The sequence below is a fragment of the Cladophialophora immunda genome, assembly GCF_000835495.1.
Source record: "Cladophialophora immunda strain CBS 83496 unplaced genomic scaffold supercont1.1, whole genome shotgun sequence".
NCBI lineage: Eukaryota > Fungi > Ascomycota > Eurotiomycetes > Chaetothyriales > Herpotrichiellaceae > Cladophialophora > Cladophialophora immunda.
The window spans coordinates 8,023,824-8,047,188 of record NW_015622541.1 but is presented as its reverse complement, the minus strand read 5'-3'; the positions used below and the strand labels follow the sequence as shown (position 1 = coordinate 8,047,188).

General features: G+C 52.7%; 6 protein-coding genes across 6 annotated transcripts; 3 read left to right on the top strand and 3 right to left on the bottom strand.

Moving 5' to 3' along the window:
* Nucleotides 1-2,027: 2,027 nt before the first annotated feature.
* PV07_02359 (uncharacterized protein) lies at nt 2,028-2,672 on the bottom strand (the record flags this gene model as incomplete). Its single annotated transcript, XM_016388962.1, has 1 exon — nt 2,028-2,672. One exon carries the CDS (start codon nt 2,670-2,672, stop codon nt 2,028-2,030), a length of 645 nt encoding a protein of 214 aa, XP_016255890.1.
* A 1,059-nt stretch (nt 2,673-3,731) lies between these two features.
* Nucleotides 3,732-4,646, top strand: PV07_02358 (uncharacterized protein; the record flags this gene model as incomplete). Its single annotated transcript, XM_016388961.1, has 1 exon — nt 3,732-4,646. One exon carries the CDS (start codon nt 3,732-3,734, stop codon nt 4,644-4,646), a length of 915 nt encoding a protein of 304 aa, XP_016255889.1.
* A 7,374-nt stretch (nt 4,647-12,020) lies between these two features.
* Nucleotides 12,021-13,715, bottom strand: PV07_02357 (uncharacterized protein; the record flags this gene model as incomplete). The annotated part of the gene is made up of 1 exon (XM_016388960.1): nt 12,021-13,715. One exon carries the CDS (start codon nt 13,713-13,715, stop codon nt 12,021-12,023), a length of 1,695 nt encoding a protein of 564 aa, XP_016255888.1.
* Nucleotides 13,716-14,603: 888 nt separating this feature from the next.
* On the top strand, nt 14,604-16,820 carry PV07_02356 (uncharacterized protein; the record flags this gene model as incomplete). Its single annotated transcript, XM_016388959.1, has 1 exon — nt 14,604-16,820. One exon carries the CDS (start codon nt 14,604-14,606, stop codon nt 16,818-16,820), a length of 2,217 nt encoding a protein of 738 aa, XP_016255887.1.
* Nucleotides 16,821-18,806: 1,986 nt separating this feature from the next.
* PV07_02355 (uncharacterized protein) lies at nt 18,807-22,521 on the top strand (the record flags this gene model as incomplete). The annotated part of the gene is made up of 4 exons (XM_016388958.1): nt 18,807-19,016; nt 19,092-20,132; nt 21,319-21,638; nt 21,696-22,521. The coding sequence occupies 4 exons, from the start codon at nt 18,807-18,809 to the stop codon at nt 22,519-22,521; spliced, it is 2,397 nt and encodes a 798-aa protein (XP_016255886.1).
* Nucleotides 22,522-22,742: 221 nt separating this feature from the next.
* On the bottom strand, nt 22,743-22,961 carry PV07_02354 (uncharacterized protein; the record flags this gene model as incomplete). Its single annotated transcript, XM_016388957.1, has 1 exon — nt 22,743-22,961. The coding sequence occupies one exon, from the start codon at nt 22,959-22,961 to the stop codon at nt 22,743-22,745; it is 219 nt and encodes a 72-aa protein (XP_016255885.1).
* Between the last annotated feature and the right edge of the window lie 404 nt (nt 22,962-23,365).

The window sequence follows — 23,365 nt, the reverse complement described above, 5'->3', positions numbered from 1 at the left end:
GACGCATACAATGCCGGCGCCAACTACGCGCTCGTACTGCCTTGCGCATATTTCGGCAAACAGACCACACCGGCCGTCGTCAGGAGGTTTTACAAAGAGGTCGCCTCGGCGTCTCCGCTGCCGATCATCATCTACAACTTCCCGGCCGTCTGCAATGGGCTCGACCTCGACGCCAACATCATCACGGATATCGCAAAGGAGTCCCGCAATGTCGTCGGCGTGAAGTTGACCTGCGGCTCGGTTGCAAAGATCACTTGTCTTGCTTCTAGGTTTGCAACTTCGCGTTTCGCGATCTTCGGCGGCCAGTCAGATTTCCTGGTTGGGGGACTTGCCTCTGGCAGTGCAGGCTGTATCGGAGCATTCGGGAACGTGTTCCCGAGAGTGGTGGCCAGGATCTATGAGTTGTGGACCAATGGTCAGCATGGTGAGGCTCTCGCACTTCAGAAGCTGGTGGCATCGGCCGAGACTGCCACCAAGGCGGGGATCGCGAACACAAAGTATGCTGCTGCGATTTTTACCGCTCCAAAGGCGGGAATCACAGACGCGGTTCGTCTGCTCAAACCTCGCAGGCCGTACGAAGAACCATCTGATGCGGTGAAGAGGTCAATTCAGAGCGCGATGGAAGGGTTGCATCGAGAAGAGAAAGAGATTCAGCTTAAACCTCAGTCTCGCCTGTAGATAGACAACCTTCAAGAACCTCTTTCGAGGTCCCTGCGTGCATGGGAGAGAGTAGCGGATAGACGAAGAAAAAGCCATCTGGACCAAGTATGGCACAGAAAATCAATTGCTACCATCAGTCATCTTTTTAGAATACTGCGCCGCGAACCTGACGGCATCCGAAATGCCGGCTCTCACGTGTCCACGATCCAACTGCAACAGAGCATTGATCGTGATTCCTCTGGCCACAGACATCGACTCCTTGAGAGATTCAATGGTCATTTGGTCCCGCAGCAGCGTAGAAGCGCTGCGTAAGCATTGGGACGCAATATTCAGAGCCATTGGCCGCGGGACACCTTCTGCAACACTCCCATCCACAATCGCGTCGACCGCGACCACTGTCAGAGCGTGGCATGCGGCGCTCACTGCAGTCGCGGTGTCGATGAGATCCTCCGGGACAAGCTGCGTGGGCCCAATCCGTTGGAAAAGCCATGTGATCAGATCCCGGTCTGGGCCAGAGAGAGGGGTGTCGGCGACCAGGGTCATCGATTCACTTATCTGCGCGCCAATGCTGGGTATCAGACGCGAGACGCGGGTCTGCGTGGTCAGCTCCGTGGCGTTATACAGTTTCTGAGCCACCTGTAAGGATGACACTCCGGCCAGTATGGAGACGACCAGCTTTCCGCGGATAGCTTCCACCAAGCCGGAGCACCCCAAAACCTCGGCGAGTTGCTGTGGCTGGAAAGCCAAGATTATCACTTCGGAGCCGCGAGCCGCTTCGACATTGTCTGGAGTAATAACGTCCACTCGATCTCTCTGCGAATCAAATGTTTGCCGTAATCGATCAATTGAAGTGTCAGAGCGAGCGCTAACTGAGAATTTGAGACCGTATTCGGAATTCTCAAGTCCATTGGTGATACCCAGGATTAACGCTGTCCCCATAAACCCTGGAGGCTTCGTCAGAGCGGAGGCCTTGACAGTTGTGCATGTAACGTACCACAGCCGAGAACAGCGACGCGGAGCTTTTTGGGGGTGGACTGGGGGACCATTTTCGCAGCAGGTAAGGATACGGATTCTTGACAATGGACGAGAGACTTTGGTAGAATACACTGCACGTTTTGCACATGTTGTCTCTAATATGATCATCGTAAGCCTTCCTTCGACTTGGCGGGGATGGTGTAAAGCGCAGGCAAAAATACTTTCGGATAACGTGCCGAGGACGAAACGCGGCTATCGATCCGAGAACCACACAGACGACATGAGATAATGAGAACCTGTGAGTATTCAATGCGGGAGAGAAATGTATTCAGTCACGTCTCAGTCCCGGTTGGTGCCCTGACGTACAGGGTATCAACTTTTGCTGCTAGGCTCTATTTCCATTGTCCACAGAGACCTTCTTCGGCCTTTGCCAGCACAGGATCCTTCTCCGGTGTTGCCACTGTCCATACGGCCTCGTAGTTACCAGCGCTCTCTCCCCCTTTCGCAAAGTCCCAAGCGCCGCCTTCGGGGTATGCGCCAATCATGGTGAAGCCGGAGAGCTGCAGCTCCCCCAAAGCACTCCTCACATCCTTGGCCGCTATGTGATGGCCATCACCAGGAGTGAGAAGCTTAAACTCGGCAGAGGGCTCGGTATTGAATGTCTTGTGCGCGACACCAGCGGGTATGACAAAGACGTCGCCGGCGCGTGCCTGAAGTTCGATTCCGCCGTCTTCCCTGCCGGAACCATGAGCACCCCCATTGAGGTCAGGATCAGTGTCGGCCACGCCAAATCGGATGGTTGCAGTTCCCGAGAGCACAGCCATGCATTCATGAGTTGCTGAGTGGTAGTGAGAGTCCTGGGTGGAACCGTAGCGGAAGATCCACTGAACACGCCATCCGTTATCAGAAAAAGCGTCGTAGGCTGCTGTTGAGATGGAGGCCGAGGAAGACAAAATACCAGGATAGTGGAGGAGAGGGCGTGGCGAGTTCGGAATGAGCTCCGTAGGCGGTAGCTGGTACTTTCTGACCTCAATCATCTTGAAAAAGCAATCAAGACCACACGAAATTGCAGGTGTTCGATGCTCACTTTTCTGAACCAGAGAGGCTGGAGGAGGATGCCGCCTGCGGATTTTATAACTCGATTGCGGAGTCGTGTACTCGGGACACGAGCCGAATCCAAAAGCGGTAACTTTTTGCAAAATATTACTAATTAATACCCAGGTAAGTAGCGTATCCCGAGTGGAGGTATATCCTGTACCAGAACCCACCAAAGAATGATTTTCGTTGACAAGGTGGAGCTCTGCGAGATGTAGCTTGCAATATTGGTGAGAGGCCGACACCACTCTTTCTAAAGGTTCATGCAACTTCTATCGTGGTCAAGATTCGCCTCGATTACATTGTTGTCAGCATTCTCTCTCCTGGTGAATCTGAGGCCAGCAGCGAGACTGGAATGGAGGCGATAGCTTTAATAGGAGAACAGTGTTTCAAACCACAACCACTATATACCGTGGAGATTGATAGAGCGTCTCAACGACATCGACGATCATACTCATTTGGCTCTACCGGAGTATCCGGGCCTCTATATTTTTCCAAAACTCGACTTCTCTTTCAATACAGGTGAGTCGGACGATAAGCTTTTGGATAAACCAACTGCAGAGAAGGAGTATCTACCTGCATTGAAATTCCATTCCCGAAATGGTCCGCGGATGGCTGTTTCCTTCAGAGCTTACTAAAGCTGAGAGTACGCGAGGACGACTGGAAAGAGAAGCCGCAGGCTACGTGGGCCCCCGCGTGGTCCAACCCTTGATGAGAATGATGTGGGGGCACGATGGGCTTTCCAAGAGTCTGAGAAATCAACGGTATTCACTAAGGGAGGCGGCGGAACGGCGGAGGGAAAGAGGGAATCGAAGGGGGTAGTCGGAGACGCCGTATCCAGAAAGCACCTTTGCGACCCCCGGACTTACCAGTAACTTCTATCGCGATTTTCAACAACAATAATTTGCATCCTAGTCTATTATTTCCGCTCTGAACATTTTGGCAAGGACATTACCTTTTACCTGACAAACTTACATAGGATGCTGGTTCTCATTGCTGGAATGTCAGGTCGGCTGGGCCACCTATTGGCTTTTGCCGCCCTCCGCCGAGGATTGCAAGTTCGAGGGCTAGGCCGCTCACCAGGTGCGGTCAAAGCGGACCTTGCATGTTCGCTCGAGTCCTTCATAACTACTACAGCTTATTACGACGTTCCCGCGCTCCGGAGAGCCGTGACCGGCGTCGATGCAGTTATCTGCGCCTATTCTCCTACGCCTCAAATGTATCTTGAAGCTCAATTACTACTCCTCCGAGAGGCAGAAAATGCGGGTGTCAAGATCTTTCATGCACAAACCTGGAATCTCAACTGGCACGGAATACAGTTTGGAGATATGGAGTACTATGATGCGCAGATATCGTTTTGTCGCCAAGTGGAACTCACAAGCAAGATCCGTCCTGTGTATGTCTTTAGCGGAGTATTTGGTGAGCAACTTTGGGGACCGTTATCGGGAACATTCCCGACCAAGCGATCAGATGGCACCTGTACGATTGATTACTGGGGCGCAGGGAATACGAAATACCCCTGGACGTCCATGAAGAACTGTGCAGAATTCAGCATCGAGCTTCTCACTACTGAAAAAGACGTTGTCGATGGTAAAGGCGGCTTCTTTTTTGTGCGTTCAGGCTACAACACAGTCCGAGAGTTCGCAGAAGTCTACGAAAGATTAAAGCAAGTTAAGGTAGAGCTGATCCGCAAAGGAAGCTCGGAAGATTTGCATGCAAAGGTTCAAGAACTACGACGAACAAACAGCCCTCGCCGCCACTGTAAGTGGCTTGGACTCTTGGTTGCCGACCTAGCAGAGCAAGGGAAATGGTCTATTGGTGACTACAAGGTTTTTGAAAACATCCAAGTTGACACCATTGAGGATATCATCCAGGAGATTGACCCTGAAGCCTGCGGGACCACCAAAGCAGCGTAGCAGACTACCTCTCTGCCTACGTTCACTAGCTGCAAACTTCAGAAGTGTCAGGAATAGTGCCTCGAAACCCGCTTATTCTGCAAAAAAGACGGAATATCTTGCCAATCCCAGCGAATGTTCGAATATTGGGCACTATAGTAGATAAGGGTAACTATCAAGATGATATTCCTGATAACATCATTCGACCACGACAAGTAGCTGCGACGGCTTGCTTATAAAGTAGATCGATCTTCTTAATAGTACAAAGTCAGAGATCTCGCTCTAATTTGTGATGTTGTGCTACTCTTGGTTTTGAACGATAATTTTGATGCCTTGCTGTTCGCTCAAGGCGGTGAAAGCCTCCTTGATGTTGCTCAGCGGATACTTGGCTGTGATGAAAGGTTTGATGTCGACTCTTCCGCTGCTGATCAGATCGATCGCCTCGGAGAAACATCCAGGCGTATATCTAGCCGTGCCTAGTCATCGCGTGTGTGGTCAGCTCGTCTCAGTCTAGATGCTGAGGCTCCTCTTCGTACCTTTGATTACCAACTCTTTTGCCGTGAGCCATGCCAACGGTACAGACGTCAACGGTTTTCCCAAGCCGGCTTGAACACCTACCCGATCGAGCGACTTAGAGGCCATCTAGCAACAGCATCAGGGGAAACTTACAGGTGCAGCCCGGCTTGAGGAGAGCCAGTGCCATATGCGTGCAGGGCTCGGCGCCGCTTGCTTCCACCACAACGTCCATTCCAAGCCCCAAGTGATATTTCTCTTTGAGTGATGACATGGTATCTTTTGCATACGTCCAAGGGTCCTTGTTCGAGTGACTTGGAGAGCTTATCACCCCGACATCCGCTCCGCACTGTTTGGCAAAGTTGACTCTGGATTCCTGGATGTCAAAAGCTAGTACTTTCCTGATGCCGTAGGCCTTTGCAATGGCAATCACAAAGAGTCCAAGTGGACCACAGCCGCTGTCTTGCATCAGCTAACCCTCCTCCCTCGATAGGTGCAACTTCAGACATACAAGACTCCCAGGGTCTGACTCGCGTGGAGACCAGCTTGCTTTGCCAGGTGAACGGCTACCGCCAACGGTTGAATGGCAGCCGCTTCGTCCCAGGACACATTATTGGGAATGTCAATAGTCATATGGGCAGGGCAGGAGAAATACTGGCATAGCAATCCATCGGTAGGTTCGACTCCGCAGTACTGGAGCTTTTCACAGTGATTCGACTTCCCCTGGAGACAAAAGTCGCACCTGAGGTCGTGAATATCGGGTTTCAGAACAGACTGCAGCACAGCCTTTGTACTTTGGCTGGGAACACGTACTTTAAGCATGCCCTTCCTGGCTCGATCGCAACTCTCTGGCCAACCCGTCGAGACTTGACTTCGGAGCCGATGGCGACAATAACCCCAGCGGCCTCGTGGCCCAGAATAAGTTGTTTGGATGTCGAACCCCTTTCCCAAATATGCGCATCCGATCCACAAAGACCCGTTGACATCACCTTGACCAAGACATCTTCTCCGCCTAAGCACTTAATCGGTCGCTGCTGGAGCTGCAGCTCCTTTGGGTCGACCAACGCACAGGCTAGGTTGAACGTAGGGGAGACAGAGTCCATTGATTTCACACCCAAGTCCCAAGGAACCGTCTAGTAGAGACACAGTATCTCCCCGCGATTCTCTGGTGTTTTCGTCTGTGACGCCCAGCCTGAGATCACAACACGAACACTCAACCCGCCCTCGAGAAAATCCGCGTGTAACGTGGGATACCTAGAGAGATGTCGGTACTCCGACGAGGCGCTCATCGAGCTTCCAGTATAATCTTAAAGTCTTCCGCCTTTCCGACGGCTGCTACATTCCACGTTCCATGCTCTGTGTTCCGCATCAACTCTGGACTAGGCTGGAGGTGATCGGGGGACCCGCCTTTCCGAACTATTGGTGGAAGACAGTCCGACTGTAGGTACGTTCGGCGTACAGTATTTGATCCCGCTACTGCACTATCAGACTCATGAGCCACTCTACCTCGACCTATATGATCTTGCCTACCACACAAAACCTAGGCGTGCTAGAAGCACCAAGGGAATTCCAACAGAACGGCCTGCCTCTCGGCTTGATCGTTGACAACTATGGCTGCCAATCAATCCGGAGCTGGAGACGCTCATTTGGGGCCTGGAAAGCGACATTTCCGGCTCTCCACTGTCCTCATTGTCCTCTTAATGTGCTTTGGCTCAGTTTCCTTTGCTTACGCCGGGGGTGTGATCGCAACCACCCTTGGTCAACCATCTTTCTACGGGTATATGGACCTTGCCACGAGCTCGAATGAGGAGGCAATCATTGGAGCTACGAGTTCCGTGTTCTATGTGGGAGGCTTCCTCGGCTCCATTTTCAGTAACTGGGTCGGAGATCGCTTCGGACGCAAGAAAGCAATCTTCGTGGGTGCTGTCCTCGTCCTCCTATCGGCCGCGCTCTGTGCGGGCTCCGTCCATATCGCGATGTTTATCGTGTTTCGCTTTACTGGCGGATGGGGAGCGTTTATGCTCGCCATGTCAGTTCCTCTCTGGATCCTGGAGTCCGTGCCGCCTGAAGTCCGTGGAGCGTTCGCCCAGCTACACGGAGTGGCAGTCAATGTTGGTTATCTATTGTCGAGCTATGTGGGCGTGGGTTTCTATGTGAACATCCACTCTCCGTTGGGTGCCTGGCGAGGGCCTCAAGCAATCGGTTGCATCCCATGCATCCCTGTCCTCCTCGGTATCTGGTTTGTGCCCGAGTCTCCCCGCTATCTCTTGATGAAAGGCCGCGACCAGGAGGCCTGGGACATCGTCTGCCGATTCCACTCGACCACAAATGACGCCAATCACGAATATGCCAAGATCGAGATGTTTCAGATGCGCCGGCAAGTCGAATTGGATCGCACCCTACCTGCTTCGTGGCTGGAGATGATGCGGCGCTCGTCCTACTGGAAACGGATGCTGATGGCTATCTTTCTCGGTTTTGCTCTTCAGTCTGCCGGCAGTCAGACGATCGCAATCTATGCCACAACACTCTTCAAGAACTTGGGATTCTCGACAGAGAAGCAGCTTTACCTCCAAGCGGGAATGTTCGCAGTCAATCTTCCCTTCACGTCAAGCTGTGTTTTCTACACCGAAAGGTTCCGGCGGCAGACACTCATTACCTTTGGTCTCGGCCTGCTGATCGTGGCTCTCTCCTGTTATACTGCCTTGACCGCCACATATTTGAATTCGGGAAGCAAGTCAGGCCAAATAGGAGCAGTTGCCATGATCTATTTCTTCCTCGCGGCTTATTCGGGCACGGTGGAAGGCCCATTCTACTATTATAGCTCAGAATTCTTCCCAACTCATCTCCGAGCCAAGGGCATGACACTCCAAGCGACCACGGCTGCGTGGACGAGTATCCTCTGGGCTCAGGCGTCACCGACGGCCATCGAAAATATCGGATGGCGTTACTTCTTGATATTCATTGCCTTGACTACATGCTGTGCTATCTTTATCTACTTTTACTACCCGGACACTCGCGGAAAGTCTCTAGAGGAGATAGCGGCATTGTTTGGCGACGACGACCTGGTGGTGGTCTACCGTCGCGACATACACCTGGAGATCGTCAATGACCAGGTAGAAGCAGTAGCAGGACAGGAAGGAAAAGCCGACACCTGGACTGTGGAGACAGTAGCGTAACCTGGCAAGGTTCAGTGAGTTCTGTCAGGGAATCGATCCAAGTAAAGCAAAGCTCGGGGTTCGGCCAGTGGATTTGCTCAACGCGCGTGGCACACTGTTATCTTGGTCGTGCAACTACTTCCTCAATTTGAATACGACATGTGTAGTGTTTTGTGAAGATTGTAGGCATCTTCTCCGGGACACATAAATTCCAACATCAGGCTGTTATATACGTTTCAACAACTGCCCTGACGAGGTGAAGCGCTGATGCGGAAGCAAGGACAGATGAATTGCTCATATCTTCCATCAACTCAGCCTTGTGTGAAAGCGCTTCCCTGCTTCCAATCTTACACTATTTCTTGATTTCCTGATATAGCATCTCGGCTGGAAAAAGAGGATTGACTAGCGGTTGCTCATCAACTCTTCAAAGCTACAGCTGAGCACTTCGATCACCGTGCCCCACGGATCCTGCATATACAACGCGCAGTCATTCTCGTCGAGGTGGCCGTAAGGTTTCACGGTGCCCCCTATCTTGTTTCCTCCTGCCGCGATCACTCTCCTGCACAGTTCCTCCGGGTCAGAATCGGTCACCGCGATGTGGAAGACGCCGCCTCTCGTGACATCGAAGCTCGCCCATTCCTTCATTGGCGGATCTATAAATTCGAAGAGCTCGTAGCCGACTCCGTTACCCGTGGTCAGCATTGCTATTTTGACAACATTAAATCGATCGCCGTAGATCTTGAATATTTGGGCGTCGGGTGTTTTGGAGCGGTCGACTACTCGAAGATTTTGTGCGAGCTTGCGAAACCCAAGAACGCTCGTGTAAAACTCGGTCGCGGCCTCGACGTCAGGGACCACCACCGCGATGTGATTGATAACGTGGTTCGGCTCATGGTTGCGACGCTGTAAGGGAGAACAAGTCAGATCAGGTCACCGTCACGGCAGGTAGAAAGCAAGGCGTGAAGCCAGCCGTCAATCGAACCTTTGCAGTCATGGGAGGATTAGCCATTGTCTTTGAATCATCAACCAAAGAATACCGATCACTCACTCTGCTCCTTCAGATTGTGATTTGCAAATACGCTTCACATTTTAGAGACCCAAGTGTCGGCTTCCACGTGCCGCCAATTCCGACGACAGCCGGGGAATAGTAGCAAGTCCACCAAGGGAAAGAAGAAGGCTCTTTGGGGTTTGCAGCGAAAGGCCAGTAGCCATTCACCTTCCCAGTGAGAGTCGAGCCTCGAGGCGTCTAGAGACGTGTCATTCGCCGTCTGAATGATTCTGCTCGCCACCTTTTCACCGCTCCGGCCTCGTTGTTGCTTATTGACCAAGTCAGACGTCGACAGAGATCCTTCAGGCTCCAGCCCCATATTCAGTTATGGATTGGTATTTCCGGCTGACTTTGGTTTGGTCAGTTCCGAAAGCGAGTCGTCGGCATACTTCCGCCACCTATTCCGCCCGCGGCATCCCTAGAAATGTCGGCAGCGCATGAAAATACCCGCTCACATTGAAATCAGCCGACAAGTGTTTCTTTTCGTGACCTGGAGGCCAGACTGCTAGGTCCTACATGTATACGACTACAGGCTACACAGAGCAATAAGACCAGTCAGTGCACAATCTATGCTCCTTAGTTGGAGAAATCCAGGGGGTACAGATCGCTCACGCTCGACGGGGGAGCAAGGCAGTTCTAGTTCACCATGACACCGCTTTTTGACCCAGACTCTGACAATCTCCCAAAATTGGACGAGCTGCAACCTATCGATGGAGGCTCAAAGCATGCGTCCTGGTTCTGGGGTTCGGGTGACGAGGTATCTATGACCCACACTTTGGCAAATTGCTGGTTGGTGTCAAAATCGCCTTTTGAAATAGACGCCGATACTGTAGTGTTCTGCTCGTGATTTACAGGCAGTTATTTGGTCTCATGAAACACCTTGAGTCGTGTTGTGAGAGTTACGCCTGAAGTTCGGTTTATATACTCGAGGTTTTCGCGCTGGGATATTATCTCTGCTTATAAAAGCTCCGAAATATTTTCCGCGAGGCTCTTGAACAGCAGTATCAAAGCTCTGTATCATAACAGTTCTTCCGATAGAGATGAAATTTTCTTTCACGTCGGGCCAACACCTGAGCGCTTTGGCCCAATGCGGAGCAGGGTGTCTGTTCAAGGTTAAATACCGTCGATCAGTGTAATCTTCACAGGTAATTCTTGGTAACAACGACCGCCAGGCTAATGCCACCGCATGCCTCGTTCCGCGTCCTGGTGCTCTTCCACGGAACAGCTGCAAGAAGCGGAATGTCTATGATCCTACGTTGACGGCTGGGTTGTCGATCTCCTGTCGTGCCCAAAACATCGCTCATCTATAACTAAGTATTCTCGTTGCTAATGGGACCATCTCCGTCCATACAAAACGGTTTGCTTTCGTCGTCTGCCGTCGAGTTCTACTGATCCCGGACCACGGATACAGTATCAAAGCTTACTGTCTCCGTTCTTGCGCGCTTCCGTCCCTCACTGGGGCAAGTTAAAATGGAGTATCCTGGTGTGGCTTTCGTCACAGGAGCAGCGTCTGGCATCGGACGGGCGACGGCGATATTATTTGCGGCTCGTGGGTGCCAACGAATAGTTCTGACAGATAAGAATCTCGACGGGCTGCATGAGACTCAGACTATGATCCGTCAGCGGTACCAAAGCGTCTCCGCGCTCGTCGTGCAGACCGACGTGCGTGATGAGCGGTCGGTGCAGGAGTTGGTGGCCCACGCGGTGTCCGAGTTCGGCAGAATTGACTACTGTTGCAACGTTGCTGGCATTACCTTGGCCGGCGAGACAGCAGAGTCCACGACGGCCGATTTCGAGCTACAGTATCAAATCAATCTGCGGGGCGTCTATTTTTGCGAGCGAGCCGAGCTACAGGCGATGCTGAAGCAAGACTCACTCACCTCTGCAGAATCTGATATTCCGGTAAAGGGAACCATTGTCAATGTCGCCTCCTTAGCCGGACTAATGGCCTATCCCGACCTTCCCGCATATGCGGCATTCAAGCACGCGGTCATCGGTTTGTCCAAATCGGACGCGATGAGGTATGGCCCCCAGGGTATTCGAGTCAACTGCGTTTGTCCAGGGTAAGGTGGTAGATACAACCCATTTGGCGCATACTGACTTGCTGGTAAAGAGCGGTCCTCACCCCTCTGACAGCAAATATGTCGAGGTCGCACTTGTACGAGGCAGCCATACAATCGACGGGTCTCAGAAGAGCGGGAAAGCCTGAAGAGCTGGCCGAGGCCTTAGTGTGGCTTTGCAGTGGTCGATCGGCATTTGTCAACGGCATCGCCCTTTCCGTCAATGGAGGACGAAACGGGCTATAAGGAGATTTTCCAACGCCATCGCTTTGGGAGATGCCGATTGTGGAACAACTTGGTCGATTGTCTATCTATAGGAGAGGATTCAATTCAAATAGTGTGACACGCGCCTGCGGCAGAGGCAATGCCGCAGTGACACAATTACTTCCTAAAGAGATGCCGATCAGCTATGCCGGAGGACTTTAACACGTAGCCTTGCTTTTTGAAGTAAAGGCCAACGAAACCCATGAATGTTGTGCCGTGTTCGAACAACAGGTATCATTGCAAATCATTATGAAACGTGAATCGAAAAGAGCAGGGGGCGTATTTATAGAATCCTTTCATATAATTGAGTCTAAGTAGGTGTGATAGCGATAGTTGCCAGTGGAGGGCGGTGGTCTCAATTTTCTATCTCCTGACCCATTTGGTATCCGACTTTGCGTCTCCTGATCACCACAGGTAGGGGAGGCGTGACAAAAGTCATGTATGCGGCCGCCTGATGAGTAAATTGCGAGAGATCATGGCCGGGACAGGGCGAAATATCGACGTGTCTGAAAAATCCGACCAGGAACATACGCAGCTCGTTCAAAGCGAGTGGCCGCCCCACGCAACCGTACTGGCCGGCACCAAAGGGAATGAACGCTTTAACATTGTGATTCGTCAGACCGAGACGTGCTCTCTCCTCGTCAGAAATCCACCTCTCGGGAATGAACTCGTCACCCCTTGTGAAGTGCTTCTCGGATCGGTGTATCGACCATTTGTGGACACTCATCTGCGTACCTTCAGGGATATACTCCCCATTAACCATAAAGCCTCCTGGTGGGGTCGACCGCTGATTTCCATTTGGATCGGGCTCCGCCAGACGAAGAGCCTCGTTTATAACTCCATCGATAAATGGTGCACGGGAAGGCACTAAACTCTTCGATTGAAGTAGGCCAACTCCGTCCCAGAGCGAGTCTACCTCTTTCTGCAGCTTTGAATACGCTTCGCGATTTGTGAGGAGGTAGTAAAAGGCGTACGTTAAGCACACGCTAGTAGTGTCGCTCCCAGCGATCACGAGGCTCACCGCCTCGTCCGAGAGTTCCAGTTTGGTCATCGATTTGCCCGATTTGGGCTCAGGCTGCATGAGATAGTGCATGATATCGATGACGCCGTTCGTGGTGCCCTCCTGGTAGCGCTCCTCAAAGCGTCTCAACGTTGTGTCCTTGAACTGCTTCGAACCATTTTTACCTTTGGCGTCAAGAGGTAGAGCCCTGTAGAGGTGTTTGAGCCATGGCGTCGGCCGCGTCATGAACAGCATACGCATGTGCTCGGCCAGCGATCTCATCTCCCGCCCGGCGTGGACGTTAGTACCGTCCACCATACCGTAATCGCGACTGAATCCAACTTTACCCATTGTGTCGAAGGTAAATGACTGAATTATCGGTTTAACATCAATGACTTGGCCATCCTTCTCAACGCAGACCTTGACCGCTAGCTCAACCATTTCGAGAACCTTGGGCTCGTAGGACGTCAACGCAGGCAATGTGAATGCTTGCTCCCATATGCGGCGTTTATATCTGTGAACCTCGAAATTTCGGGTGCGGACCATGGAAAGAGAGTCCTCCATGCGATCCGGGCTCCCATCGTACCACGGACCTCTCGGTACCCGTGCCGACTTGCTGCCTTGGATGTAGGGCAAATCGTCGGGATTGATGAAAGAAAGCTCATTAGGACCAAATCGGACGGTGTCGCCGTACTTCCGGTGCAGATTCTCTATCCACAGATGCTGGTCTCCACGCACAGCATGATATGAGGTTGCAAACTTGGTCAGCTTCCCCAAGAGAGGTCCTGGGAATCGGCGTAGAGGGTGAAATAATAACCGGTACGCGGCCATACTGCTGCCAAGCGAGACGAAGAATAGGATATGGCATTGCATCAAAAGCGATACCAACGAGCCAGACCTAAGATGCTGCGATGCATAGTAATAGAACGCCGCTTGAAAGGGTAGCAAAGAGGCGATGAATCCTATGATGGATGGCTCGTATCGGTTGCAGACAATGTGACTTAACAGTCCCAGGAACACACTGTAAACTTTGAATGCATTGGAGTCCATTATTGCTGCCTTATCCCAAACTCTGAGAGACTCCTTTTGTAGGGTCAATGCTTGACGTTACGTTGATCTCATGGTGCACCTCTTGGCCTGGATTATATAGGGAAACCTTTGAGCAAAGACTGGTTGTTGTTGAGAAACTCATATCTCCGTTGCCAACGCTGGGGAATATGAGATGGATAAAACTCTACTAGCAGCGGTCCTCGAGCGGTGCGCTCGTTGTTGTGGAAATGTGGAATTGTGGAAGAGCGGAAATGGGGAATGAATCAAAGATCAATATAGGGAGCACTCTCTGTGCTCAGATTCTCGCCCGCGCAGGCTTTGGCTGGATTTTCATCGATATGGGGCATGCTCCTAACTGGGAACTGTTGTGCTGCGACAAGTGCCACCTACCTGATCAGGCTGCAATTTGCGGGGAAGCCTCCCCAGGCCACGTCCGGAAGCCCAATTCTGCCGCTTCCGCCACTTCCGCCACTTCCGCCGGCCGGTTCCCTCTTGCTTCCCCCGGAGTCCTATGCGCCAAGGGCATCCATTAACATTCCCCACATTGCGAATCTGGGGGAGCCATCCGCCTCCCCAGTCAACCAGCAGTCATCCTGTGACGGCCGCCAACGATTGGGCCGTGGTCTTGTACAAAGGTTTCTCCGCTACTTGGACAGAAAGTAACGTGACTACCTATACCGCGAGCAGGGTCCAGGAATCACTGCCACGACCGATAGCTCACTACCTTGTTCTCGACAAGCGCAACATCCCGTTACTACTCATGACTTTGTCTCAACCTCAGGCCCCGAACCTCCCTCGCATTATTCGAAAAGAACACAAACCCACTCATTGTCCATCGTCTATAGATCATAGCAGAACAGCGGGGTTTCAGAGATAAAGATAGAGATGATGCCCGGAACATCACCCCCGGCCAACGGCACCCTGGACGAGACTCTTGGAACCCGCGACCGTGTTCGGGTCCGCAAACGATACACCTCGCACGCTTGCATGGAATGTCAACGGCGCAAGAGGAAATGTACCGGCGAACGAGTTTGTATGACCTGTCGCTATATTGGCACCGAATGCGTCTATTCAACATTGCGGTCCGCGAAATCACGTACGCCAGCGCAGAGCACAGCTCCCTCTCGGCCGTCGGAGGCATTGCCCATGCTAGATGCCCGATATCCTCAGAAGCACTCGTCAATACAAGAATCGTCCCTAGAGAATGTCGACGGAGGCCTTGAAGCCCGCACTCGAACGCTCGAGCAACGCTGCGAAGCCCTCGCCAAGGAGCTCGCAACACTCCATAGGCCGGAAGAGAGTGATCGCCGAAACACCCAAACCCTGCCTGTGGTGGTGGAGAGTCCAACGAGCCTGTCCGTCGTCAGCTCGGCACCCACCACCAGCAATACCTTTGAGCGAAACACCGCTTTCATGAGCGACACGGCGTACAGTCGCCAGATCGATCAGCTGGACCAGTCGGTAACCCAAGAGCTAGGAGAAATCGTCCCCTCAGGAGGTACTTCTCTTGCTGGTAGGCAGGTGGGCCCTGGTGCCGCCCTGGATAGCGACTACATCGGTAATTCGAGAGACATGATTGAGCAGATTATACAGCAAACGAGACTCGGGGACGCCGACAACATCCTGCACTGGCTCGAACTCTACTTCCAATCGATCAACCCGTTCTATCCGTGCATCAACGAATTCCACATGCGAGTCCAGCTGGCGTCTTTCCTGGCCAACGACACCAGCTGCATGAGTCAGGAGGCGGTCATCCACTTCGCAGCCCTACTCAATTTTATGATTGCTGTCGTCCGGATCCTGCATGACGTTAGCGCGGAGGGCAGCCCACTTCCGGGCTGGCAAGAGTTCGACCGAGGGGAGCAGCTGTTGCGTGGACATCGTTCGTGGTTAGAGCGGCCGACCATGACGACCATCCAGGTGTTTTTGATCAAGGCTATCTACTGTCAACACATCTCGAAGCTCAATGCGGCCTACGACGCAACCGGCACTGCTATTCGATTGTGCTTCCAGCTGGGCCTCCACAGCGAACCCAGCTGGGGCGACAAGTGCAGCTACTTTGAGCGGACGTACCGCCAGCGCATCTTCTGGTCCACGTATTGCATGAATCACAACATCGCCCAGAATTCGGGCCTCCCCCATCTCCTGCACAAGTCGGACTTCAAGGTGGAATACCCCATGTGCGTGGACGACCGGATGCTATATCCCAACTGCCCGCGGCTGGCGCCGAGCCCCAAGGTCTCTCCCGTACCCTACATGATCGAGGTCATTCAATGGTCCAAGCTCGCTTCTGCTGTCTGGGACGTCATGTTCGGCGTGCGGGCAGAGAAACCCGTCAGCCAGGCATTCATATCCTCAACCGACAGCAAAATCATGAACATGGCGCAGAGAACCCCCGAGCCCTTACGCTGGGCCGGCGGTGCTAGGGAGCAAGGCCGGGACACAGTGGCATCCTTCATCCGACAACAAAGCTTCGTCCTGTATCTACGAGCCCGTGCGTTGCGCCTCCTGCTCAGGCATGAGGAGATGATGAGCCTGCGCTGTGGAAGTGGCAATGTACAGCTCTGCATCGGCATCGCGGCCGAGGTGGTAGCCGCCGTGGAAACGGCGTACTCGGCGGGCATCTTCCTCCCGAATCAGCGACAATCCTATGCCCTCCACCTCACCAGCGTGATCGTGCACATGATCTGCGTCGTGTTGCAGCACAACAGCGAGGAAGGCTCTGTTCGACCCGCGGTCGACCTGTTGAACCGCTCTCACAGAATCGTGGAGGAAGTGTCCGTCGGCTTCGCCTTCGCGCGTGGTATGCTCATACAGCTGCGAAGGCCCATCCGTGCCGCCCGGCATGTCCTCGAGCAGAAGTGGCCGCGATTGGCATTCTGGCCGCCATCTCAGCCGTCCCAGAACGCCATTGAGCCCCCCGTACCCATTGGTCTTGTGTCGGCTAACGAGGCCATCTCCACCACTTGGGGGAATGAGCCGACGGCCACCGGGGCGGCGTCCATAGAACTTGACGAGTCGTTCATGTTTGACCCTGAGGGCGTTCTGGGGCTGTCTTCTATTTGGGAAGACGTCAATTATTGGACTACGATGAACACGTTGTAGCCAAATCATTCACGTTTACGCGCGTCTTTTGGTGTTTGAAATCACCCCGAAATCACGCGGCACGCCTCGAAAGACGTGGAGTTTTCTGTGGCACGCTGCTTGATACATGAGCCAAGACAGTAAGAAAAGGTGTGCAACATCAGATCGAAAGAAAGCCCACTACTCAACTATTGTAGAAGGTGTCCGCGTACAACAGAGTTTTATCCCTTGAAAGAATTTAGGCCCAAAACAACCATGTTCATTCTAGGTATGCCATTGACCTTTGCGCCGGGAGCCAAAAGTGGATACCAAGTCATTCTGCCTGTCTTTACAATCCCTATGCAAGCATTCTCCTAACATTTTCAACCCTGGGCGAACAGTTAGCATTGCCCCAGAACAGCGCAGAAAGCGAACTTACATGGCGAACGTCCCAGCTGAAGAAAGCATCGTTCTCAATAAAGTAGGGCCAAGACCGCGGAAGAATGCTTTGAATCCTCCACTCTTCCACGTCTCCATTGTGGCTCCCCAGGCGTTCTTGTATCGTCGATGTTGGCCGAACCCGTCGCTCTGTAGCTTGGTCTTCACCGTATCAAGCGGATAGCTTCCGACCCAGAAAGCTACACCAGACAAAGCACCACACGACGCAACAGTCCAGGTCGACAATTCGCTCCGCTTTCTCTCTTTGGCTGCGGCGATCATCCTCACGCAAGCTTCGAAGGTCGCGAAGTAGAGACCATACGCTTGAAACTCGCGCAGAACGGCTGTGTTTTGCCCTCGAAATAACCCCTTCACGCCGGCAGTGGCTGTTATCTGCCGTATGCAGTCCCATGGGCCGGCGTAGAGGCGAGATGTGCCATGTGCCTGCGTCTGAAGTCTAATTCTAATGTGTTCGACCGGGCCTGATACTATACTGTTTGCAATGCCCGCCACCCCGCCAGCCAGATATAGGTCTAGTATTGACAGCTGCTGTTTGTCTTCTCGAGGTTCCCGCGATCTCAGAGCGGAGAGAGCCTGTGTTGCGCTGTGAAAGACGGAAAACTGAATGCTTACTGCAGCTCCCACCCCTAGAAAAGGAAGCAAAGCCCCCTTCGAGTTTGTCAGTGATGCTGCTTCCGAAACGCAATATCCCAAACTGCTTACCTTGTAGAACGCCAACGGTCCTTCATTCTTGAAGATGTCGGAGACTACCTGAATGAAGTTACCCGAACCATGAGTCTGCAGTTTCACTTTTATCAGATCTGCTTAGTGATAGGAGTATGAGCATCCCCATTGGCGATTCAGCAAGCTGCAATTCGCAGATGGTCATTTCTCACCGAAAGGCTGACCTATTTTGTAAGATCAGCAAGTGTTGATATTTGGAGGAAGCAGCTCACCGAGAAGAACCGAGACAACACCTCCAGCGGCGCCAGCTATTGTGTTGGTGGAAGTGTTTCCGATTCTCGTAGTCGGTGTTGATGCCGTCATTTTAGTTCGTGATTGTAGCGATGTCGTAGGTGCAGCTGGAACCTCGTTATCTGGGAGAGTGAGAACAGTACTAGATTTGTCCTTGGTTCAGAGAGTGAATCTTTCTATTTCTCCTGACAGCACGTTTGAAGACTTAGGACCTTCATTGAAGCAATGCTTGTTGGCCGATGGCCAAAGTGGCCAAGCCCTGCACTGGGAAACAGTTTATGTCCATTGGAAGAACGCCCGCCATTCGGACTCCAAATTCAAGACCAAGTCAAAAGAAGGAAAGTAAACATCGAGTAAGGGCTGAGAAAGCCGACATCCCTGGATCGGCACATACCGTAGCTGGAAAGGACTACAGTCGGGAAGGCTTCCGATCCGAAGAGCAGAAGCCTCGTATCGCCCACGAACGTCCCGACGATGGTTGATTTCTGCACCTCATAGCCAACGGGGATGCGGAACAAGCAAATGTGGATTTTTCTGAAATAACAGTCACTACTATTTAGGAGAAGTTGAAGACATAAAGCAAAACTTTACCAGGAATTGTCCTCTGAATAAAAGATGGCTATCAACAAGAATGAGGCAGTCGCCATCCTTGGAGCAGGGGCCTGGGGCCTGTCGACAGCCTTGCATCTCTCAAATGCGGGATACACCGACATAACAGTCTTCGATCAAGCCTCAGAGATACCTTCGCCATTTTCTAGTGCTTACGATTTGAACAAGATCGTCCGAGCCGAGTATGAAGACAACTTCTACACCAAACTGGCACTTGTAAGTAACCATTTGAGAACGAGAAGCAGCCTTTGCAACACTGCCATAAGAGATGATGCCTAATCATGAGTCCAGGAGGCCATACGACAATGGAAAACCCCCTTCTGGGGATCGAATTTCCACCAAGTTGGCTATGTTCTCGCAACTTCAGGCGCAGCGCCCAAGAAGGCGGTCAAACATCTGCAGGATGCCCTTCTGTCGGTGAAGGACCACCCTGTTTTTGCTCCCGGTATTACCATGCTTAATGAGCCCGAAGATTTCAAGAAGGTGTACTGGCAATTCTCCGGGCCTATGTGCGGCTTTCAGGGATACTTCAATCGTCTTGCAGGGTATGCGCATTCATCCAACGCCATGACAGATGTCCACCGGCATCTCGTCGGCAAAGGAGTCAAATTCGTACTAGGATCCGAAAAAGGGAGGGCCGTGAGACTTCTATACGACGACAACGAAAGTTCAGGTGAGAGGCGTTGCACAGGATTCCAGGTGGCGACCGGACAGATCCATCATGTCCGGCGCACCATCGTTTGCCTAGGAGCCTGGGCGGCCACCCTTCTCCCAAGCCTGGGCTCTTTTGTCGTCGCCAAATGCTGGTCGGTGGCCCACGTCCAACTCTCAGAACGAGAGTGCGACTTCCTCCGGGGAATCCCCGTCCTCAACGTTCGAGACCTAGGATTCTTTTTCGAGCCCGACCCGACCACCAAGCTCCTCAAGCTGTGTCCCCTTGGCGCTGGATATATCAATTCGGACAAGGGCACTGGGGTATCACTACCACCCACAGACTTGCTGCAGTCGCCGAAGGACTACATCCCGTTGTCGGATGAACAGAAGCTGAGGAGACTATTAACAGAGACGTTGCCCTGGCTTGCAGACCGCCCTTTTGTGGACAAAAAGATGTGCTGGTTTGCGGACACGTCAGACTCGGAGTACTGCATTGATTATGTGCCAGGCGCTGGAGATTCTCTGGTCGTGATGTCTGGGGACTCGGGCCACGGATTCAAGATGATGCCGATCGTCGGCCAATGGGCCGTGAAGCTCTTGGAGGATGGAAGGCAGGTCTTGTCGAGGTGGCAATGGAAAGAAAGTCAAGGGAAAGGGGGGAAACAGTGGGGAGACGAGGTGAGTTGGAGGGTTGGAACGACTGGAGAGGTCAAAGACATCTTCTCTGAGCACGAAAGAATGGTCAAGGCGCGCCTGTAGTCTAGACCATGAAAGTATCGAAACGGTTGTATCCACGTAGAAATGCATTGATGCCGCGCACATCATACACTACCTCGTACACTGCATTCCACCCATTACCACCGGAAAATCTATGAGGTCCTCGACCTCTCAACTTCGCAATATCACGGAATCCTCTACATGCAGAGATGGGAAGATAAGCTGGGGCAGTGGATGGAGTCCCGAAGACGGCACCGGGAGTCGATATCACGATGAGGGCGCTACGGATAGCCTCCCGTAGAAGTTGGAGTTTCCGGTATCTCGGCAAAGTGGATCAGATGTACCGAGGACGGAGAATTAGTCCCATGAAGGTGCAGAACGCCTTTGGACTTGTTGATCCGATGTGTTGAAGACGAACAGTGGTGGGGAAATCAGCTGCCCTGCCTTCCAGAAGCAGCATTCCTTTCCTGGTCCAGAACGTCATACTCCGGCCAATATGTCTCCATGTTGCACTAGAGAGACTCATGGCATTGGGCTTCACGGCTACCACCTTCATCTATTGTCAGCTGAACCCTATTTGCTACAGGGATTCCGAACCTGCAGCGGGAGACACTTGTGCTGGGTGTTAATCCTCCAGTGCCCGGGACAAATGCCAGAGTAGCGCACGTACTACATTCCCTAACGTGGCATGTGAACAGCATCGGCGGGCATCGTCAGTGGACAAAGTACCCCGCCTGGACATGGTTGGATTCTTGCATCGTCGAACCTACCGGTCCTCAAGCCGAGAACCTTGCCCGTTCATTGCTATAAAGCAACCCCAAAAGCGATTAGGTGGCAGGGAAAACTCATTGGAGCTTTTCCTGGCATGGCGTCTCTTTTCGCAAAGACTCTCCGGGTTCGAGTAAGCCTTCCACAGCCCCTGCGTGTTGCTTGTCATCAAAGAAAGTCTCATTCCTCGACACACACCCAAACAGTCATCAGCCCTGGAGCAGTGAAGGAACCATCTGTTGCCGGTCCGGCGAATCCGGTTGCCCCTGCGGCGCCGCCTCTGGCGCGTCTCTCGACCTCCAGTATCCTTCGCACTCTGCTGCTCAGTGCCTTTTTCACCTCCCCATTGCTCTTCAGACCTGGCTTTGCTTTGTTCCAGAGAATTGCTCATTCGCAATCGGCATGGCTGAATCCGGACCGGAACCCATTTCTCCGCGCGGTTGTCCATCCTCTGGTTTACAAGCAGTTCTGCGCCGGTCGGAATCGGGCAGAAATTGGAAAAACGTCCTCCGAGATCAGACGGCTGGGATTCTCTGGCGTTGTGTTGTGCTACGGTCGAGAAGTCCAAGTGGAGGGCGACAGATTCGTCGGCCACGATGACAAACAAGTGGTGGCAATGGACCAGGAAATCGACCAGTGGACGGAGGGCAACCTTGCGACTCTGGATATGATTGGAGAGGGGGACTGGCTGGGCATCAAGTAAGTCTACGTGAAGATATTCTGGCGTCTAACCCAGGGAATGCCAACCGCCTCCAGGTACACCGGCGCAGGGACACAAATCACGAAAGCTCTGATGAATGGTGAAAAGGCTCCAGTCAAGTTTGTCGAAGCCATGGAGAAGATCTGCCACCGTGCTGCTGCCAAGGGATGCCGTATATGGATCGACGCGGAGCAGCAAGCCTTGCAGACTGCTATCGATCAATGGACCTTCGAACTCATGCGACGGCATAATCGGCCCGGCAGCCAAGCCTTGATATACAACACTATCCAAGCCTACCTCAAGGCCTCTCGTGACAAAGTACAAGCCCAGCTCCAACTTGCCCAGCAGCAAGGCTGGCGATTGGGCATCAAGCTCGTCCGCGGCGCTTACATCAACAATGATAACAGAGAGGCGATCCACGATACCAAGGCCGACACGGACGCATCGTACAATGGGATCGTCGAGGACCTCCTCTGCGGGAAGTTTCCCGCCATGGCCAACCAAGAGTCGGTCGAACTCGACCTGTTGCTGGCAGGTCACAATGCCAACACCATCCGGGGGGCAGCTCGTCTCGCTTCCGACTTGGCGGCTGAATCGAAGTTGAAGGTCATCCCGGAGTTCGGGCAGTTGCAGGGGATGGCCGACGATATCGGATGCGAGCTCCTCCAGATGGCAGACAACATCAAAAGGGGTAGTAGTCTACCTCTGGGCAACGCTTATGTTCCCAAAGTATACAAGTGTCTGACCTGGGGCAGCATTCAGGAATGCATGCAGTACTTGACACGCAGGCTCGTTGAGAACCGAGGCGCGGCCGACCGAATGAAAGTGGGCGCCGCGGAGTTTCGCAAAGAACTCCTGCGCAGAATCGGCATGAGGCATTAGGAACGTGAAGACGCCGAAAAAGGCAATTGATGAACAAGAGCTGTGTCTTATTTTGTGCTGTACAAGTGTCCTGTAGACCGTAGCAAGACATGCCACTATCGGGGTCTCAGCTTCCCAAAGTCGAACAATCCGAAACGCCTCCAGCTCCACGTTGATACAGTGCGACGTGGAACACCAAGCCTCCGAATGGCAAATATCCCCAGAACTCCAACGTTGGCGTTTTATGTCCTCATGACGATTCCAAACCGGGCAGCCTCTTCCTGCCAAAAGTGTCGTCGAGTCCTTTCGGCCTCAAAGCCGCTGGGCCGGCTGCTCTTCTTAACCGTGCCGGCTACAACCCATTTGGCATATGCTCGAGCTTGGAGATCGCGGAGAGAGCTGCTGCGCCGACGGCCGATTGGCTCCTCTTCGTTTTCGTGGCTGTGGCGGAGAAATGCCATTTTGTCTATAGATAGATGTGGAGAGCTGTCGTATTGAAGGGTGTTGACTGCTCGAACGCGTTCAGAGTGTTATATCGAACTTGGTCTTATTTGTCTTGGGTTGTTTTGGCGAATGCTGACGGAGAAAAGTATTCGATTCTCAATCACTTATTTGACGAGCTGATTCGGACTTCTGGTCTGACCTGGATTCGAGCCATGTCCAATTCATGGGGGCGGCTTACCGTTATATAGACGTATCCGTCCCATATTGTTTTTGGTGCAATGACATAGACAGAGCCTCGCAAACGCCGTTTTTACGGTCAGCCGGGGTCTTGGGCTTCGTGAGGCATTTTAGGCGGGACAATTGCCCAAGTGGAAACCCCAAAAGCAGAGAGGAGGATTTGCCAGCTGAGGGCAGCACCGCC